At 41.6% G+C, this 16,568-nt stretch overlaps 1 protein-coding gene across 1 annotated transcript in view; it reads right to left on the bottom strand.

Annotated features, from left to right (window-relative positions):
- Nucleotides 1-374: 374 nt before the first annotated feature.
- LOC124788530 (sodium channel protein Nach-like) overlaps nt 375-16,568 on the bottom strand; it is a 173,223-nt gene continuing 157,029 nt past the window's right edge. Inside the window, exon 8 of the mRNA XM_047255801.1 lies at nt 375-583. Within this exon, the coding sequence (XP_047111757.1) occupies nt 375-583 (209 nt within the window). The remainder of the gene's footprint in view (nt 584-16,568) is intronic.

The raw sequence follows: 16,568 nt of genomic DNA on the forward strand, positions 1-16,568 counted from the left end.
CTGAAGACCATAACGACAAAAGATCAGAGGTTGCACGGAGAGACTGCAGTGTTCATTTTTCCAGCGCTGTTCGAGAGTTGAACAGTAGACGCTCAATATCAAGTAATACTAAACCTTGACCCGCTGCAAAAGTAATTTTCATTAATTCCATGAAATATTTAAATACGTGTAATGCGAGGGACTTAACAGTAAATGTGTTAATTGCACATAAAGCGTTGCACAAAATTTCATTGCTATATCTTCAAAGTTGGGGATTTGGTGCATCTTTCGAATAGTGTTTGTTTTACATATATCTCCCTCTTAAATATATTTAAGAGAAATAGCAGTTCTTGTATCTCTAGTGAGTGGAGGGGTGCTGTGATCGTACAGGTATCTTAGTTGTTGGTGCGGGTGGCCAGCAGTGACTTGGAGACATTTCGGCGGCGCTTCAGCGGCAGCAGCGGGCCTTGCTTTTGCTCCTCCTCCTTTGAGCGTCGTTTGAGCATCACGCTGGCGTAGGCGCGCGCCGTGAAGTAGTAGATGATCTCTGCGAAGCTGAGCAGACTGGCGCCCACGAAAAGTCCTGTCGCTCCACCCATGGACACTGCAACAACAACCAACTGCTAAATGCTTATATTATATTTAGGTAGTAATAACAAAAACAAAAAAGTAACTGACTAGATGCGGGTAAGTCTCGCGCACTGAAGGCTTCGTACAAACTTAGTAATGTGTACAGACATGACATCCATTCCGGGAATCGAAAATCTCGACCAGTTTTGCCCACTATCGACATTGATACTGGCTCGATATCGGTGCCAGGGATTAACAGATTTTCGAGACTATTTTGATTTCAAGTTTGAAGTCGGAAACAAATGACGAAAGAAATATTTTTTTAATGATATAATTACGAATTAACAATTTTCGGGGTTTTTTTCTTTGGGTACACACTGAAACCTTCCCTTGTGTCAAATTTCATGATTATAGGCCATTTGGAGTATCCTACATGTTTCGATGAGTGACTTTGCAAGTATCAAAGTATGTGACATAAATGGGCGTATCTTTTGACTGCACCGACTTAGAAGCTTCAATTTATTACACCGCAAAGGCACCATACGCAATAGTACGTTAAGTAAAATTCTGTTTGGTACGTCTAGTTATTCCTGAGAAAAAGGGGTCTTAACAGACAGACGAACAGACTGCGAGTCAGGTAATAACTGACAAAAAATTGTGTGATATAATTATAAATTTACGGTTTTAGAATTTTTTCCTTTGGTTTTAGTGTGAAACCTTTCTTTCTCCCAAATCTCACGATTTTAGGAAAAGGGGAAGTACGATATAGGTTTTGATGACTGAGTTTGCGAGTGTTAAAATATGTGACATAAACGACCGTATCTTCAGACTGCATTAACTTAGAAACTTCAACTTTTTACACGACCAAGGCACATAGACCTTTTTGTGACATAAATTTGAACTTGGTATGTTTACTCGTTCCTGAGAAAAGGGTTCTTAACAGTTGGACAGACAGACAGACAGACACGCGGAAGAAAACAAAACGATCTCATAACGCTTCTGTTTTTAGCGACTGAGGCGCGGAATTCTAATTAGTCATCTTAAGAAGACGAAGTAAATGTTCCAGAATTCGAATCAAGAACAACTGCCAACATGTGTAACTTAGAAGTAGATGTCCTCGGTGTAGCGAAGCAGCTTGAAACGCTTAATAAAGACAAGTCTTCCGATACACATTGTATACCAATTAGATTCTTTTCAGAATATGCTGATACATTAACTGTAAGCTTAGTAGTAATTACACAACCGCTCGCTCGACGAAAGATACATCTCTGAACATCCGAATGTTGCACAGGTCAGACCAATACTCAAGAAAATAAATGGGAGTAATCCGCTGAATTGGAGATCCATATCTCTGACGTCGGTTAACAGTAGGATTTTGGAATGTATACTGCGTTGTAACATTATGAATTGCATCGAAGAAAACGATATATTGACCTTAGCATCTATTCAGAAAGTATGGTGCTTCTAAAGCACAACTAGCTCTCTACCCCCATGAAGTAATAAGCACTTTCGACATGGGATCTCAAATTGCTTCCCTTTTACTAGATTCCCAGAGGACTTTCGACACCAATACTCACAAGTGACTTTTAATCAAACTGCGTGCCAACGCAGATTGTCTCAGTTGTGCGACTGGATTCGTGATTTCCTTTCAGGAATGTCATCGAGTAAAACAGAAGTGGTGGATAAAACAGAAGTGATGTCTGACGTATCTGAACGAAATGTTACAGGCCCTCTGATGTTTCTAATCTATATAAATGATTTAGGAGACTATCTGAGCAGACCCTGCGGATTGCTTGCAGATGATGCTGTCATTTACCGTCTAGTGAAGTCTTAAGATGAGCATAACCAAATGCAAAATGATTCAGACATGATATCTGTATGGTTTGAAATGCAGCAGTTCGCTCTAAATAATGATAAGTGTGAGGTCATCCACATGAGAACTAAAAGGAATGCGTTAAATTTCGGTTACGCAATAAATCGCATAAATTTAAAGGGTGCCACTTCAACTAAACGCCTAGGGATTACAATTATGAATAAAACATGTACGGACAAAAATCCTGCGACAAGATCGCAAATTTTCTTAACTGATTAGTGGTTACAGCTCATTGACGAGCCATCCCGAGATCAATTAAAATCTCGTTCAATGTTTGATAATTATTACACATATTCTTATTCTTAGAGCGAAGTCACCCTAGGGTGACTCTAAGAATACGCCACTGTGTAATGATTGTCACTGTGAGGATGGTTCGTCATTGAACCGAATCAGTTAATCAATAAAGAAAGTTTGTAAGCCTGACATAGGACTTTTTAAATCAACGACTCCCGTATCTCTCCATTGACAATCGCAAAGAATAAAAATTATGAACAACTTAAATTAGAACGGTCACATAGCAATGTTGTGAGGAAGGTGAACCAAAGATTGCGTTTTATTGGCAGAACAATTACAAGATGCAACTGGCCTACTAAAGAGATTGCCTGCACCACACTTGTCCGTCCTCTTGTGGAGAACCGCTGAGCGATATGGGATCCATACCTGATAGACGAAGGACATCGGAAGAGTTCAAAGAAGGCAGCGTGTTTAGTATTATCGGGAAGTAGGGGAGAGAGTGTCATGGATACAATTTGCGAATTGGCGTGACAGTCATTAAAACAAAAACTTGTTCGTTTTTGAGAAATTTCAATTGCCAACTTTTTCTCCCCAATGAGAAATGTTTTGTTGATGTCAACCTATACAGCGAGAAATGACCCTCCCACCCGTATCCCGCCTCCCCACCCCGTCCTCGTCATGTGAACCAGGGACCTTGCCATTGGTGGGGTCGCTTGCATGCCTCAGCGATACAGACAACACTGCCGTAGGTTCAATCACATTGGAAGGATATCTGTTGAGAGGCCAGACAAAAGTATGGATCCTGAAGAAGGGCAGCAGCCTTTTCAGTTGTTGCAGGGGGTAATAGTTTGGATGATTGACTGACCTGGCCCGGCAAAGTCAACCAAAACTGCCTTGCTGTACTGGTGTTGCGAACAGCTGAAAGCAAGGCGAAACTACAGCCGTAATTTTCCCGAGGGCATGCAGCCTTACTGTAGAGTAGCATGAAGCCTGAAGATCACAACGTCAACAAACTAAGAGAAATCAGAGGTTGCACGGAGAGACTGCAGTGTTCATTTTTCCAGCGCTGTTCGAGAGTTGGACAGTAGAGAAATAGATTGCAAGTGGTTTAATGAACCCTCTGCCTGGCACTTAAATATGAATTGCAGGAGAGTCATGTAGTTGTAGATCCACAAGAGACATAGCACAATACTGTGTAACACCGCATTGTATCCACTGTTCCAAATAGTCCAAAACTTTTTCTGTGGGATTTGTATTGGGTGAATTAGCGGAAGAGACAAGTTGTGACATGATTCCTGAGTGTTCGTCAAACATTTGCATGCAGCCCTGTGAAAACGGCTGCTATCACTTTGGAAGAGTACAAAGCACTTTCACATTGCTTATTGTAGTACACAAGTATAATGACAGATCTCTAACTGTGAATGGAAATTTAAATTTTGCACCAAAGTATAACTGTATTATTTCTCAAAGTATGTAGGATATCGAACATACAACACACTGCTGTAAATTAATTTTCCTACAAAATAAAAACATTCAGGTCCCTTGCAGATTCACTCTACTGATAAAATTTATAGGATAAGCAACACTTGTTGTCAACCAAAATATGACTGTTGTACTACATTCTTCAAGCACAGTGGACCATGAAATTAAATAGTTCCATATATAAACTGTCGATAATACTTATTTAAATGCATCTGACTTGCTTATTGACACAACTGAAATAAATTACATGTTAGTAGATGTAGCTCTATCTTTGCACCACACATTAATGCCGTGCATTAAATTCATCAAAATACGTGAAAACTGATCCTATAACATTGGAAAATAAGCATTAGCACTACTGCTGATCTAATTTACATCTCAAAGCGCACCTATCAGTGAGAACTACCAAAGCAAACAATGTTAAAAATGGTTCAAATGGCTCTGAGCACTATGGGACTTAACATCTATGGTCATCAGTCGCCTAGAACTGAGAACTACTTAAACCCAACTAACCTAAGTACATCACACACATCCATGCCCGAGGTAGGATTCGAACCTGCGACCGTAGCAGTCGCGCGGTTCCGGACTGAGCGCCTAGAACCGCTAGACCACCGCGGCCGGCTCAAACAATGTTATTCCCACGTGTAAGTTCATTAATAGCGCGTCTCTGTATCCGATATAGCCGGCCGCGGTGGTCGTGCGGTTCTAAGCGCTGCAGTCCGGAACCGCGGGACTGCTACGGTCGCAGGTTCGAATCCTGCCTCGGGCATGGATGTGTGTGATGTCCTTAGGTTAGTTAGGTTTAAGTAGTTCTAAGTTCTAGGGGACTGATGACCTAAGATGTTAAGTCCCATAGTGCTGAGAGCCATTTGAACCATTTTTATCCGATATAAAAGTCAGACAAACATTCTGGTGACCCGATGCTAGTGTATTAACGTCATCTCGCAATTCAAAACGTTGCCATCTTCCGCTTTCATTCAGTTGAAATGACTTGACAGTTCGATGAAATAGCGTATGCACAAATGGTAACACACATTTATGTAGGTAAGATATGAGAGTTGCTACGCTTTAAAAGTTACCCAAATATTATAGCGACTCCATGCTAGGGTATAAACCTTATCTTGCAGTACAAATATTTTGACATCTTCTGCCGCTGAAGGCAATCATTATAGTAACCATCACCCTAATGTATTAGCTTTATCTTGCACTGCAAAAGTTTGTAATCTTCAGCTGATAATATTAACATATTCTGTCTCACAGTGACGACTACATGTCACAATGTTGTTGTTGTTGTGGTCTTCAGTCCTGAGACTGGTTTGATGCAGCTCTCCATGCTACCCTATCCTGTGCAAGCTTCTTCATCTCCCAGTACTTACTGCAACCTACATCCTTCTGAATCTGCTTAGTGTATTCATTTCATGGTGTCCCTCTACGATTTTTACCCTCCACGCTGCCCTCCAATGCTACATTTGTGATCCCTTGATGCCTCAGAACATGTCCTACTAACAGATCCCTTCTTTTTGTCAAGTTGTGCCACATACTCCTCCCCAATTCTATTCAATACTTCATCATTAGTTATGTGATCTACCCATCTAATCTTCAGCATTCTTCTGTAGCACCACATTTCGAAAGCTTCTATTCTCTTCTTGTCCAAACTATTTATCGTCCATGTTTCACTTCCATACATGGTTACATTCCATACAAATACTTTCAGAAACGACTTCCTGACACTTAAATCTATACTCGATGTTAACAAATTTCTCTTCTTCAGAAACGCTTTCCTTGCCATTGCCAGTCTACATTTTATATCTTCTCTACTTCGACCATCATCAGTTATTTTGCTCCCCAAATAGCAAAACTCCTTTACTACTTTAGTGTCTCATTTCCTAATCTAATTCCCTCAGCATCGCCAGACTTAATTCGACTACGTTCCATTATACTCGTTTTGCTTTTGTTGATGTTCATCTTATATCCTCCTTTCAAGACACTGTCCATTCCGTTCAACTGCTCTTCCAAGTCCTTTGTTGTCTCTGACAGAATTACAATGTCAGCGGCGATCCTCAAAGTTTTTATTTCTTCTCCATGGATTTTAATACCTACTCCGAATTTTTCTTTTGTTTCCTTTACTGCTTGCTCAATATACAGATTGAATAACATCAGGGAGAGGCTACAACCCTGTCTCACTCCCTTCCCAACCACTGCTTCCCTTTCATGCCCCTCGAGACTTACAACTGCCATCTGGTTTCTGTACAAATTGTAAATAGCCTTTCGCTCCGTGTTTTTTACTTCTGCCACCTTTAGAATTTGAAAGAGAGTATTCCAGTCAACATTGTCAAAAGCTTTCTCTTAGTCTACAAATGCTAGAAACGTAGGTTTGCCTTTCCTTAATCTTTCTTCTAAGGTAAGTCGTAAGGTCAGTATTGCCTCACGTGTTCCAATATTTCTACGGAATCCAAAGTGATCATCGCCGAGGTCGGCTTCTACCGGTTTTTCCATTCGTCTGTAAAGAATTCGCGTTAGTATTTTGCAGCTGTGACTTATTAAACTGAGAGTTCGGTAATTTTCACATCTGTCAACACCTGCTTTCTTTGGGATTGAAATTACTATATTCTTCTTGAAGTCTGAGGGTATTTCGCCTGTCTCATACATCTTGCTCACCAGATGGTAGAGTTTTGTCAGGACTGGCTCTCCCAAGGCAATCAGTAGTTGTAATGGAATGTTGTCTACCCCCGGGGCCTTGTTTCGAATCAGGTCTTTCAGTGCTCTGTCAAACTCTTCACGCAGTATCTTATCTCCCATTTCTTCTTCATCTACATCCTCTTCCATTTCCATAATAATGTCCTCAAGTACATCGCCCTTGTATAGAGCCTCCTTATACTCCTTCCACCTTTCCATCCCTTCTTTGCTTAGAACTGGGTTTCCATCCGAGTTCTCGATATTCGTACAAGTGCTTTTCTTTTCTCCAAAGGTCTCTTTACTTTTCCTGTAGGCAGTATCTATCATATCTCTAGTGAAATAAGCCTCTACATCCTTACATTTGTTCTCTAGCCATCCCTGCTTAGCAGTTTTGCGCTTCCTGTCGATCTCATTTTTGAGACCTCTGTATTCCTTTTTGCCTGCTTCATTTACTGCATTTTTATATTTTCTCCTTTCATCAATTAAGTTCAATATTTCTTCTGTTACCCAAGGAGTTCTACTAGCCCTCTTCTTTTTACCTACTTGATTCTCTGCTGCCTTCACTACTTCATCCCTCAGAGCTACCCATTCTTCTTCTACTGTACTTCTTTCCCCCATTATTGTCAATTGTTCCCTTATGCTCTCCCTGAAACTCTGTACAACCTCTGGTTCTTTCAGTTTCTCCAGGTCCCATCTCCTTAAATTCCCACCTTTTTGCAGTTTCTTCAGTTTTAATCTACAGTTCATAACCAATATATTGTGGTCAGAGTCCACATCTGGCCCTGGAAATGTCTTACAATTTAAAACCTGGTTCCTAAATCTCTGTCTTACCATTATATAATCTATCTGATACCTTCTAGTATCTTCAGGATTCTTACATGTATACAACCTTCTCTCATGATTCTTGAACCAAGTGTTCACATTATGCAAATAAAAAAAAGAAAGTTGCTGTCCTTTCAACTACCGACTTTTAAGGTCATCTAAATAGTTTTGGTTATCTTTCAATTATATGAGTGTTCTCATACACTACAATGAAGTCTTTTGCTTTAATTGCGACAGGTATTGTGAGCTTCAAGCATTAATCGATGTTTCTTGAAGGTCCTCTTCAATAGACACTATGTAATTGCCATATGAATTACTGCCTTCCACAGCATCAACATCATGAAGATATAGAATAAAGGCGACACATGGTCAATAGGAACGTTCACGTTCGTGGTAAATTCATTGGGAGACCAAGTCATGGAAAAAAAACCAACAGAAAACTTTACAGAACCAACTCTGATCTGAGATACACTCTTTACATCCTGCACATAATTGGGCCATCGGTGTCCTCGTCACCTTGAATATTGTGATAAGGAGGCAAAATGGAGACTCGTCAGAGCACAGTAATTAGCTTCTCTCAGCTACTGTCCAGTTTCTATGTTATTTGATCCGCTGAAGACTTCGTACTTTATGTACCGCTGTGAGCTGTAGCATGTTGTGGAGTGCACTTCACATATCCACTACATACCCAGTTCCCATCACCATGTTCGCTTGAAGACTTGAAACGGACCTGAATTCATTAACTGCAGCAGTTCCTGTCGTGTTTGAAACCGACTGTCATTGATAATGTATGACACCTCATTGGGGCTGTAGGTTACAATCTATTTCTGATTACTGCTCTAACTCCGTGTTTGATGGCTATGAGTGGTACACCTAGTATACTTACTTACAGTCCGCGTCAATGAGTCAATAAATTGCGCAACTTCATTCATGCTGTGGTTATGGGTATATCCAAACACAATAACTCTTTTCTGCCATACTGTCACTTCTCAAAGTCGACCCATCATACTGTGCTGACTGCTTGCAACTGGTTGACGCATACAAGCCACCTCACTGCAATTACTTACTTATATCAGCAATGGAAGTCCATGTGACCAACCAATATTACTTCAGCACCATCCAGAGTACTCCAAAGCGACAAGTGTCTCTTTTATTGGCGTGGCTAATACTTTGTCTAGTAGACTTCCTGTATTGACTTGGAGTACACAACATGTTAGAGATGTGATGATAATAATAATAATGGCGTGTGGCGAGGGCCTCTCGTCGGGTAGACCGCTCGCCTGGTACAAGTCTTTCGATTTGACGCCACGTCGGCGACATGCGCGTCGATGGGGATGAAATGATGATGATTAGGACAACACAACACCCAGTCCCTGAGCGGAGAAATCTCAGACCCACCCGGGAATCGAACCCGGACCTTTGGGATTGACAGTCTGTCGCGCTGACCACTCAGCTACCGGGGGCGGACAGAGATGTGATGATACTAACTTTTAAAAATGATCAAGCAAGGGTCTTTAATGAATCTTGGTCAACTTTCCCATCATATCTTATCAATTTTTATAATATTTATATTGTAAAAAGAAATGATAGTTTTTCTAAAAACTAGCTAATGAAATTTTAGATCCAATGCTTACGTTCCTAATTTGAACGAAACAATTTAATAAATTACTGTGTCTTTACGCTTTTGTAACCAGCACCAGAAAACGACAGCAGACAGATTTTTATTTTATTTTTGTTTTCTATTCTTCTACACTAATAAAGCAGTGCACTACCTGGCGCACATTGCACTTAAACATGCAATTGAATCTTGTGATACCACTAATATGAAGTGCTAATAGTAGTGTGCATTACTTACATGCAGGACAAATAACATCACAATCCAAGAAAGCAGTAAGCCAGGCCGTTCTTATTAATGACGTCATCATCACGTGACAACCTCCCCTTCCACTCCCTCATCCCCTACCCTCTCCAGCCAAAATTAGCGGGCTATGAAACGAAACAGCCAGTATAGTGCTACCTGATGTAGCCAAAGCCTTCGACGCAGTGTGGCATAAAGGGCTACTACAGAAGTTATACACACAGGGGTTTTGTGGGAACATAGTTAGGTTAATCCAAAGCTATCTCACGAACAGAACTTTCTCTGTAGAAACAGCCACCTCCACCAAAAGACGTATTCGTGCAGGGGGTGCCACAGGGATCGGTCCTGGGGCCCGTTTTGTACAGTCTGTACACTACGGACTCGCCCACAGCTCCTCTTGTGCACACCACAATGCGAATGCGAGTAAGGACCTGGTATTCATAGGCTACAAAGGGTTTTAGATGACACAGAAACCTGGGCCCATCACTCGCTCAACACCATCGACCCTGAAAAGACACAGGCTATGCTGATCACCCAGAGGCTCAGGTGATGTGGACCCCCTCAACGCCCCCCCCCCCACCCCCTCTTTCACCTGCACCTATGTGAATCCCGACTCCCCTGGTGCTGATCCGCCAAGTATCTCGGCGTAACCTTGAATTCGAGACTAGAGTGGAAACCCCACATAGACAAGGTCCACATGAAGGTCTTGGTGTAAGGCAAAATGGACCTTGAAATTAAATATTTCCACATGTAAATTGTTCTACGGTGTTTTTCAAACGTTGAAATAGTATCTTCGCATCTAAAATATGTAAAGGGTGTTGGCATTTCAATGGAATGTGTGGTGATATATATATGTGTGTGTGTGGGGGGGAGGGGGGGTTGCTGTCATAGCTTAGACATAGAAATGTTGCACGCTACACTCTTTATGTAATAATTTGTTTAAATACTTTTGAATACGACATAAAAAAATTTAGATTGTTCTGAAACTGTTGAGCAAAGCCAAAAGAGCAGCTCATGGTCAATATAAAAACCACAATTATATGGCAGAATACTAATTTATGCACAATAGTTCTAACGAACTGGTGACGGTTTCGTGTGATCTACCCCACCACTTAGCACGCAAGGAATGCTCTGAAACGGAAAATTAAATCTTAAGCCAGTGAATCCAGGCCCTGCTAGGTTCGGAGATGACAGCCAAAACAGTTACAGCATAAAGATTTACTAAAATTCTTGTTTTATGAATCTCCATTGCAGGATGTGAGTTTAGTGTATTTTACTTCTGATGAAGATATATTTAGATATAACGATACCGTGGTCAAGAATTTTAATAAATCTTTATCCTGAAACTGTTTTGGCTGTCATCGTTTACCGTGAAGAATTTCAACAGTTACTGTTTCAGCCATGGTTAAAATCTTGAAGGTTTGGAGATCTCAGCCGTACCAAATATTAGACATCAGAAGAATAGCTGCCATCGGTGTACCTAAGATGAGTCGGTGAGTAAGGGTGGCAAATTCTACTTTAGGACAAACAACAGTCTATTCCATGTACAAAAGATTTAAATATATGAATTACCTTACACATTTAGGTTCAAGTCGAGGAAATGGTAATCTTAGGAGGACCCTATACAAACTGGGAACATCCCAAAGAAAATAAACACAAGTGAAATATTGATTAAGTTCACTAGCAACTTAATACTTAAAATACAATAGATGTATTTGAATTAACATTGCCATCAAAACTAAAACTGTAAACTGTGATAATATCAATAAACTGCTGTAACGGGGCAATAATTCCCATCTGTTAGATCATTCCTCTGGCTTAAACCTCCAGATCACACGTGGATGATGTGGCTGACATGGTCGCGAGGGAATGAGAGTAATTACTCCAGTTTAATGCAGACCTGAAGTGAAAACACGCGGGTGACTTCAACATTTCACGCCTGAGCAAGCATCATTTATCTGTTTTTCGACCGAAATGAAAACTAGAGGCACAATTAGTGACAATACATATATTTTCATTGTTCTAAACATCATACCTTCTGATGGACTTTGTGAAAGAATGGCAATAGCGCCGCAGTTCTTGCCATGATACACAGAGCAAAGGTTGCATACACCAGGCTTCAGGTCAGTGAAGGCAACCCGCATTACGGCACGACAGCATTACGACAGAAACTGTAGCATCGTTTCCATGATTTAAAGTCTAAGTATTGCAGAAGGTATAAGCCTTAGAGCAGTGAAAGCTAGTCTGCCATCACTAGTTGTACCTCTAGTTCTCGTTTCAGAAGAAAAAACATACATCTGTCACTTTAAAAAAACGTAACTTTGTGTAGAAAGTGATGTCTGTTTACTTGCAGAGATTGTGAATTCCTGCCAATTTCATGAGTTCCTGACACAGATGCATTCTGGCCTATTGCATTTTTCACATTTTTTCAATTCGGTAACAGATGAGTTGCACTCTGTATACAGTCATTTATCTTTAGGTACCTGTGTATGCCTCTAGTCTTTGAACCACGCAGGCTTTCTTGTACTTGTTATACGTGTTTTTGTGTGTCGTGTGTCTCTAAGGTAGAGGGGTGGAAGCAGCCCGGAATTTCCCTAGCTGAATGTGGAACAGACCACTTTCATTACCGCTGGCTGGTACACCACACCAAGTATTAAACCGCCGTCCGTTTCTGCCTTGACTGGCTGTCGTACCAGCCAACACGCTCTCCGTTACGCTAGTACACCAGCGCACTGGCCTGATACAAGCTGTAATAGGATTTTCCCCGATAATGGTACAGTCTTAACTGATGGACGAGGGAAAAGGTATTGATTTGAAATAAGCAACACACTCTATCTGATCAAAACTATCCAGACACACTATGTATTGTGGAACTGACCACAAGATGTCACGAGAGGCCGACCCGTCACTATAAATGCAGGCGAGGATACTGTGTAGTCAGTAGTGAAGCAGTAACCGCAGAATGACTCAGTCAGGACAGATCAGTGGCTAGTCCTTGGATTTCACTCAAATAACGTCTCAATCAGGGACATTTCAATCGTTCTAAAGACGCACAGGTCGGCTGCTGGTGATGTGGCTGTGAAGTGGAAATGCAAAGACAGAAACACAACTAAATCAAGATCAGGCAGTTCTTTTGTACTGGTGGACAGGGACTGCCAATCACTGTGGAGGGTGGTTGTTAAGGTCGTATGAAATGAACGGAAGAAACCACTCGTCTGTTGCAAAGCAGTACCCACAGTCCAGATAGCACAATAACTATTCTTAAGGCGTTAAAAAGAGTAGAGTACAGTGGTCCAGCAGCTCCACATAAGTCACACATTTCTGTAGCCAATGCTAAGCGATGCTTGAAATGGTGTAATTAGCGACACCAATGGACAGCGGGTAATTGGAAACGAGTGATTTGGAGTGATGAATCACTCTACACCCTGTGGCAGTCAGATGGAAGAAATTGTGTCTACCTGGAGAACGTTATCCGTCATCGTGAGCAGTGTGAACGCTTAAGTATGAAGGAGGTGGTGTTATGATACGGGCGTGTTTCTCGTGATTAGAGTATGGTCTCCTTATTGCACTTAAGAAAACGCTAAATGCGGAAGGACATGAACACATTTCACAACATTGGGTGCTATATACAGTACAGGAACGGTTCGAAGACGATGATTTTTTAGTGTCAGCATAACAGTGCACCCTGTCATTTGGCAGTATATGTAAGACAATAGTTTGCGGAAAAAAGCACTCCTATAATGGACCCGCCTGCCCAGAGTTTTGACCTGAACACTCTTGAGATAAGTGAGAAAGTCTACTTCGCTTCAGACACCAGCATCCAACATCACTACTTACTTTGGTTTCGGCTCTTGAGGAAGAATAGGCTGCCATTCCTCCACAGACATTCAGAAACCTTATTTATAGTGTGACCAGCAAAGATCAAACAGTTACAAAGACGAATGGTGAACACACTCTACATTAATATCCACCTGTACATGTCTGGATACCTTTGGCCATAAGTGTACACTATCTCCTGAGGTAACATTACACAGCAATGGTCCAAAACGGCAGTGGGGAAGCTGCGAGCAGGTGTGTAACTGGAGGTAGTAGCAGGACTGTAAAAAAGGAAAGTCTAGAGTTTTGTGAACATGAGACTGATATACACGAAATACAATAGCATGTACTCGTACATCTACAAACAGTACAAATCTAAAGTCTCCATCAGTCAGACATACAATACCTGAGTAACTAGCACAAAGGAAATGAGACATAACTTGGCCAGCTCAAAGATACTGTATGACATGTGACGTATAGCTCCACACACTATTAGATGGATGGATGGACTGACATTTTATGCGGTCATCAATTATTAACCCTTTGTGTGTCAGGCCAGGAAGAGTCCCCAGAGAGGAAGGAACAAAAGACTCTACTGTATCCGAGAATCAACAAAACCAAGAGGTGGAACCAAGTGGAAGTGAGGGGGGGGGGGGGCAAAATACTGAAGGTGGAGAAAGTTGCTCATCTAGAAAGCAGCAGGAGGTCCCCGGAACGCGTTATGCGACCAGAGACACACCCTCTGAATCAGGCTGCTACTTCCACACCCTCCAGTACTACATGAAAACTAGCTGCACAGCCAATATAAAATCTCAGGAAACAGAACAATGATGATGACTCTGTCAATCCATGACAAATACAAAAGAATAAGAAGAACTAAAAAGGTGGAAAGGGCAGAAGCCAAGCCAGACCACAAAGCAAGACAGTCATCGGTCCCATGGATCACAGCAGGTGACAGAGCACCCCTCCAATCCCTCAAGCAGCAGACGAGACTAACGTGCCCTACATTACAGAGAGGAGTAGAAACCACTTTCACAGATAAAACGAAAAACCAAATCAGCAGCTTTGTCGTCGTCTGATAGCACCAGAAGTAGTGTGTACGCAAGTTTTAGGTTTCCCTGTAAGGTGGCCAAATTAGGGTCGCCCAGTAGGATATGGGCCACTGTGAGATGGGCACCTCACTGATGGTGGAGTGAATCCTCATGTTGCAGGATAGAGACATGGGTCAACCAAGTGTGCCCAGTGTGAAACCAACTGAGAGGCATGAAGGAAAGACTACCACAGGGTAGCAGTCTCCTTTATGGTTTGCAGTTTACTCGCAGAAACCAGGTTACATCATAACACATTCCAAGCCCATAACAATTGTCAGCATAGAGTCGACTGAAAATCTGATTCCAGTATCCTCATCTCCAAAGTTGTCATTTTGGTAGCCAATTTGGTCAACCAGTCAGCATGTTCTTTCTCTGGGCTCCCAATGTGACTAGGACCTCATACAAAAACGACCAACCATCCAGCATTGTAAAAGTCAAAAAGAAGATCCTGGGTGGTCACAATCAAGGGTATCACTGTCGACAGCCTGAAGACTACTCAAGTGGTTGCTGCTGATTAATAACGACTCACAAGTGCAAGAACGAAGGTGGTTGACAGCTGGAGCAGTGGCCAATAATTCTGCAGGAATGCACTGCATCTGTTAAGTGGGGAGTGTACTTTACTGCATCTTGCATGGTTGTAGGCAAAACCAGTCTGTCCATCGAGCATAAAGACGTGAGTGCCTACCATGTCTGAGCTCACAAATGCCTCAAGGTCGTCCAGGAACAAGTGACAAAAACTTATACAGTCTCTTGAGTCTTTTGGTCAAAAGGAGAGGTTGAGGCAGATCTCTGAGGATAGGGTACACAGATCGGAGGCACATGCCACTTCCCTCTGGCAAGAAGCCACAGTAGAAAAGATGCAGTTAAGAACTGAGACTCTGTATGCGAACTAAAATCGTGACTCCAGACCTTGGTCTCTGTTGTGGAAGACAGATCTCCCTACCAGGGAAGAGGGCAAGATAGTTCAGATGCTCAGGGGGAGCAACGAATGTGTGTTTAACAGCTCAGCAGCAGTTGTTGCTGCCTGATCTGAATAGGATGAATCCCAGCCTCTATTAGTAGGCTGGTCACAGTGCTGGTCCGAAAGACACCTGTCACAAGTTTGACCCCACATTGGCTTATCAGTTATAGCATCTGCAATCTTGAAGGCGTTGCTGAACCATAGGCATGGCTCCCATAATCAAGATGCAACAAGATCAAAGTTTTGTAAAGCCACAAAAGTGTGGAGTTGCCCACATCCCAGCTGGTGCTAGTGAGACAGTGAAGAGTATTCAGGTGTGACAAGAGCGTTTGCTTAAGTTGACGAAGATGGAGAAGCCACATCAACCAGCCATTGAAGACTGATCCCAAAAAACGATAATACTCCACCAAATTGAGCTTTTGGTCATCGATGTATAGTTATCTCGCTGGGGATAGACAGAACGACCGCAACAATAGTGAATGACACATTTTTTGGTAGCAGAAAACTGGAAACCATGGGTGAGATTCCAGTACTGCGCCTTCCATATGGCACGCTCCCGTGAGCGTTCAACGATACCAACAGTTGAGGAGCAATAGTAGATGCAAACGTCGTCAGAATACAGGGAGATCTCACAGTTGCAGCTAGATATTGATAGCCACTAGAAAAAGCGCACACTCAATACATATCCATTTGCGACTCTATTCTTTAAAATATGGGGAGCACTGTGGGAAGCATTAGCTTCAACCCTCAAAGTACAGTGAGACAAGAAGTTCTAAACAAAAATCAGACGTAACTAGTTACGGTACGCTAAATTACGTTATTAAATAATAGAAATATGATATAAATAAGCACAAATTAAATAGATTACAGACAGGAAATTGTTATCTGTCTTCTATAGTATATTACGAATGAAGATAAGGTTAGTAACGTTCTTTTATAAGTTTGACGTTCAAACATTTTTTCTCATACTTTTTTTATGTTTATTTATTCAACAGTGTTTTTTAAAATGAACATCGTTTCTTTACATTGCAATCTTAACACAAATTACTGATTGGGGGCTCTATGGAGTGCTGTGTGCACAACGACCATATATCTTAAATTAAAAGGAAGTTCAGTTATTGAGTTATTGTGATCGCTTCTCTGTTTTGCTTACTGTTGGCTTGATACCAGTGTCTGAGTTCAATTTGTACACCACAGCACTCAAGA

Source organism: Schistocerca piceifrons, chromosome 3, assembly GCF_021461385.2.
Source record: "Schistocerca piceifrons isolate TAMUIC-IGC-003096 chromosome 3, iqSchPice1.1, whole genome shotgun sequence".
Classification (NCBI taxonomy): Eukaryota; Metazoa; Arthropoda; class Insecta; order Orthoptera; family Acrididae; genus Schistocerca; species Schistocerca piceifrons.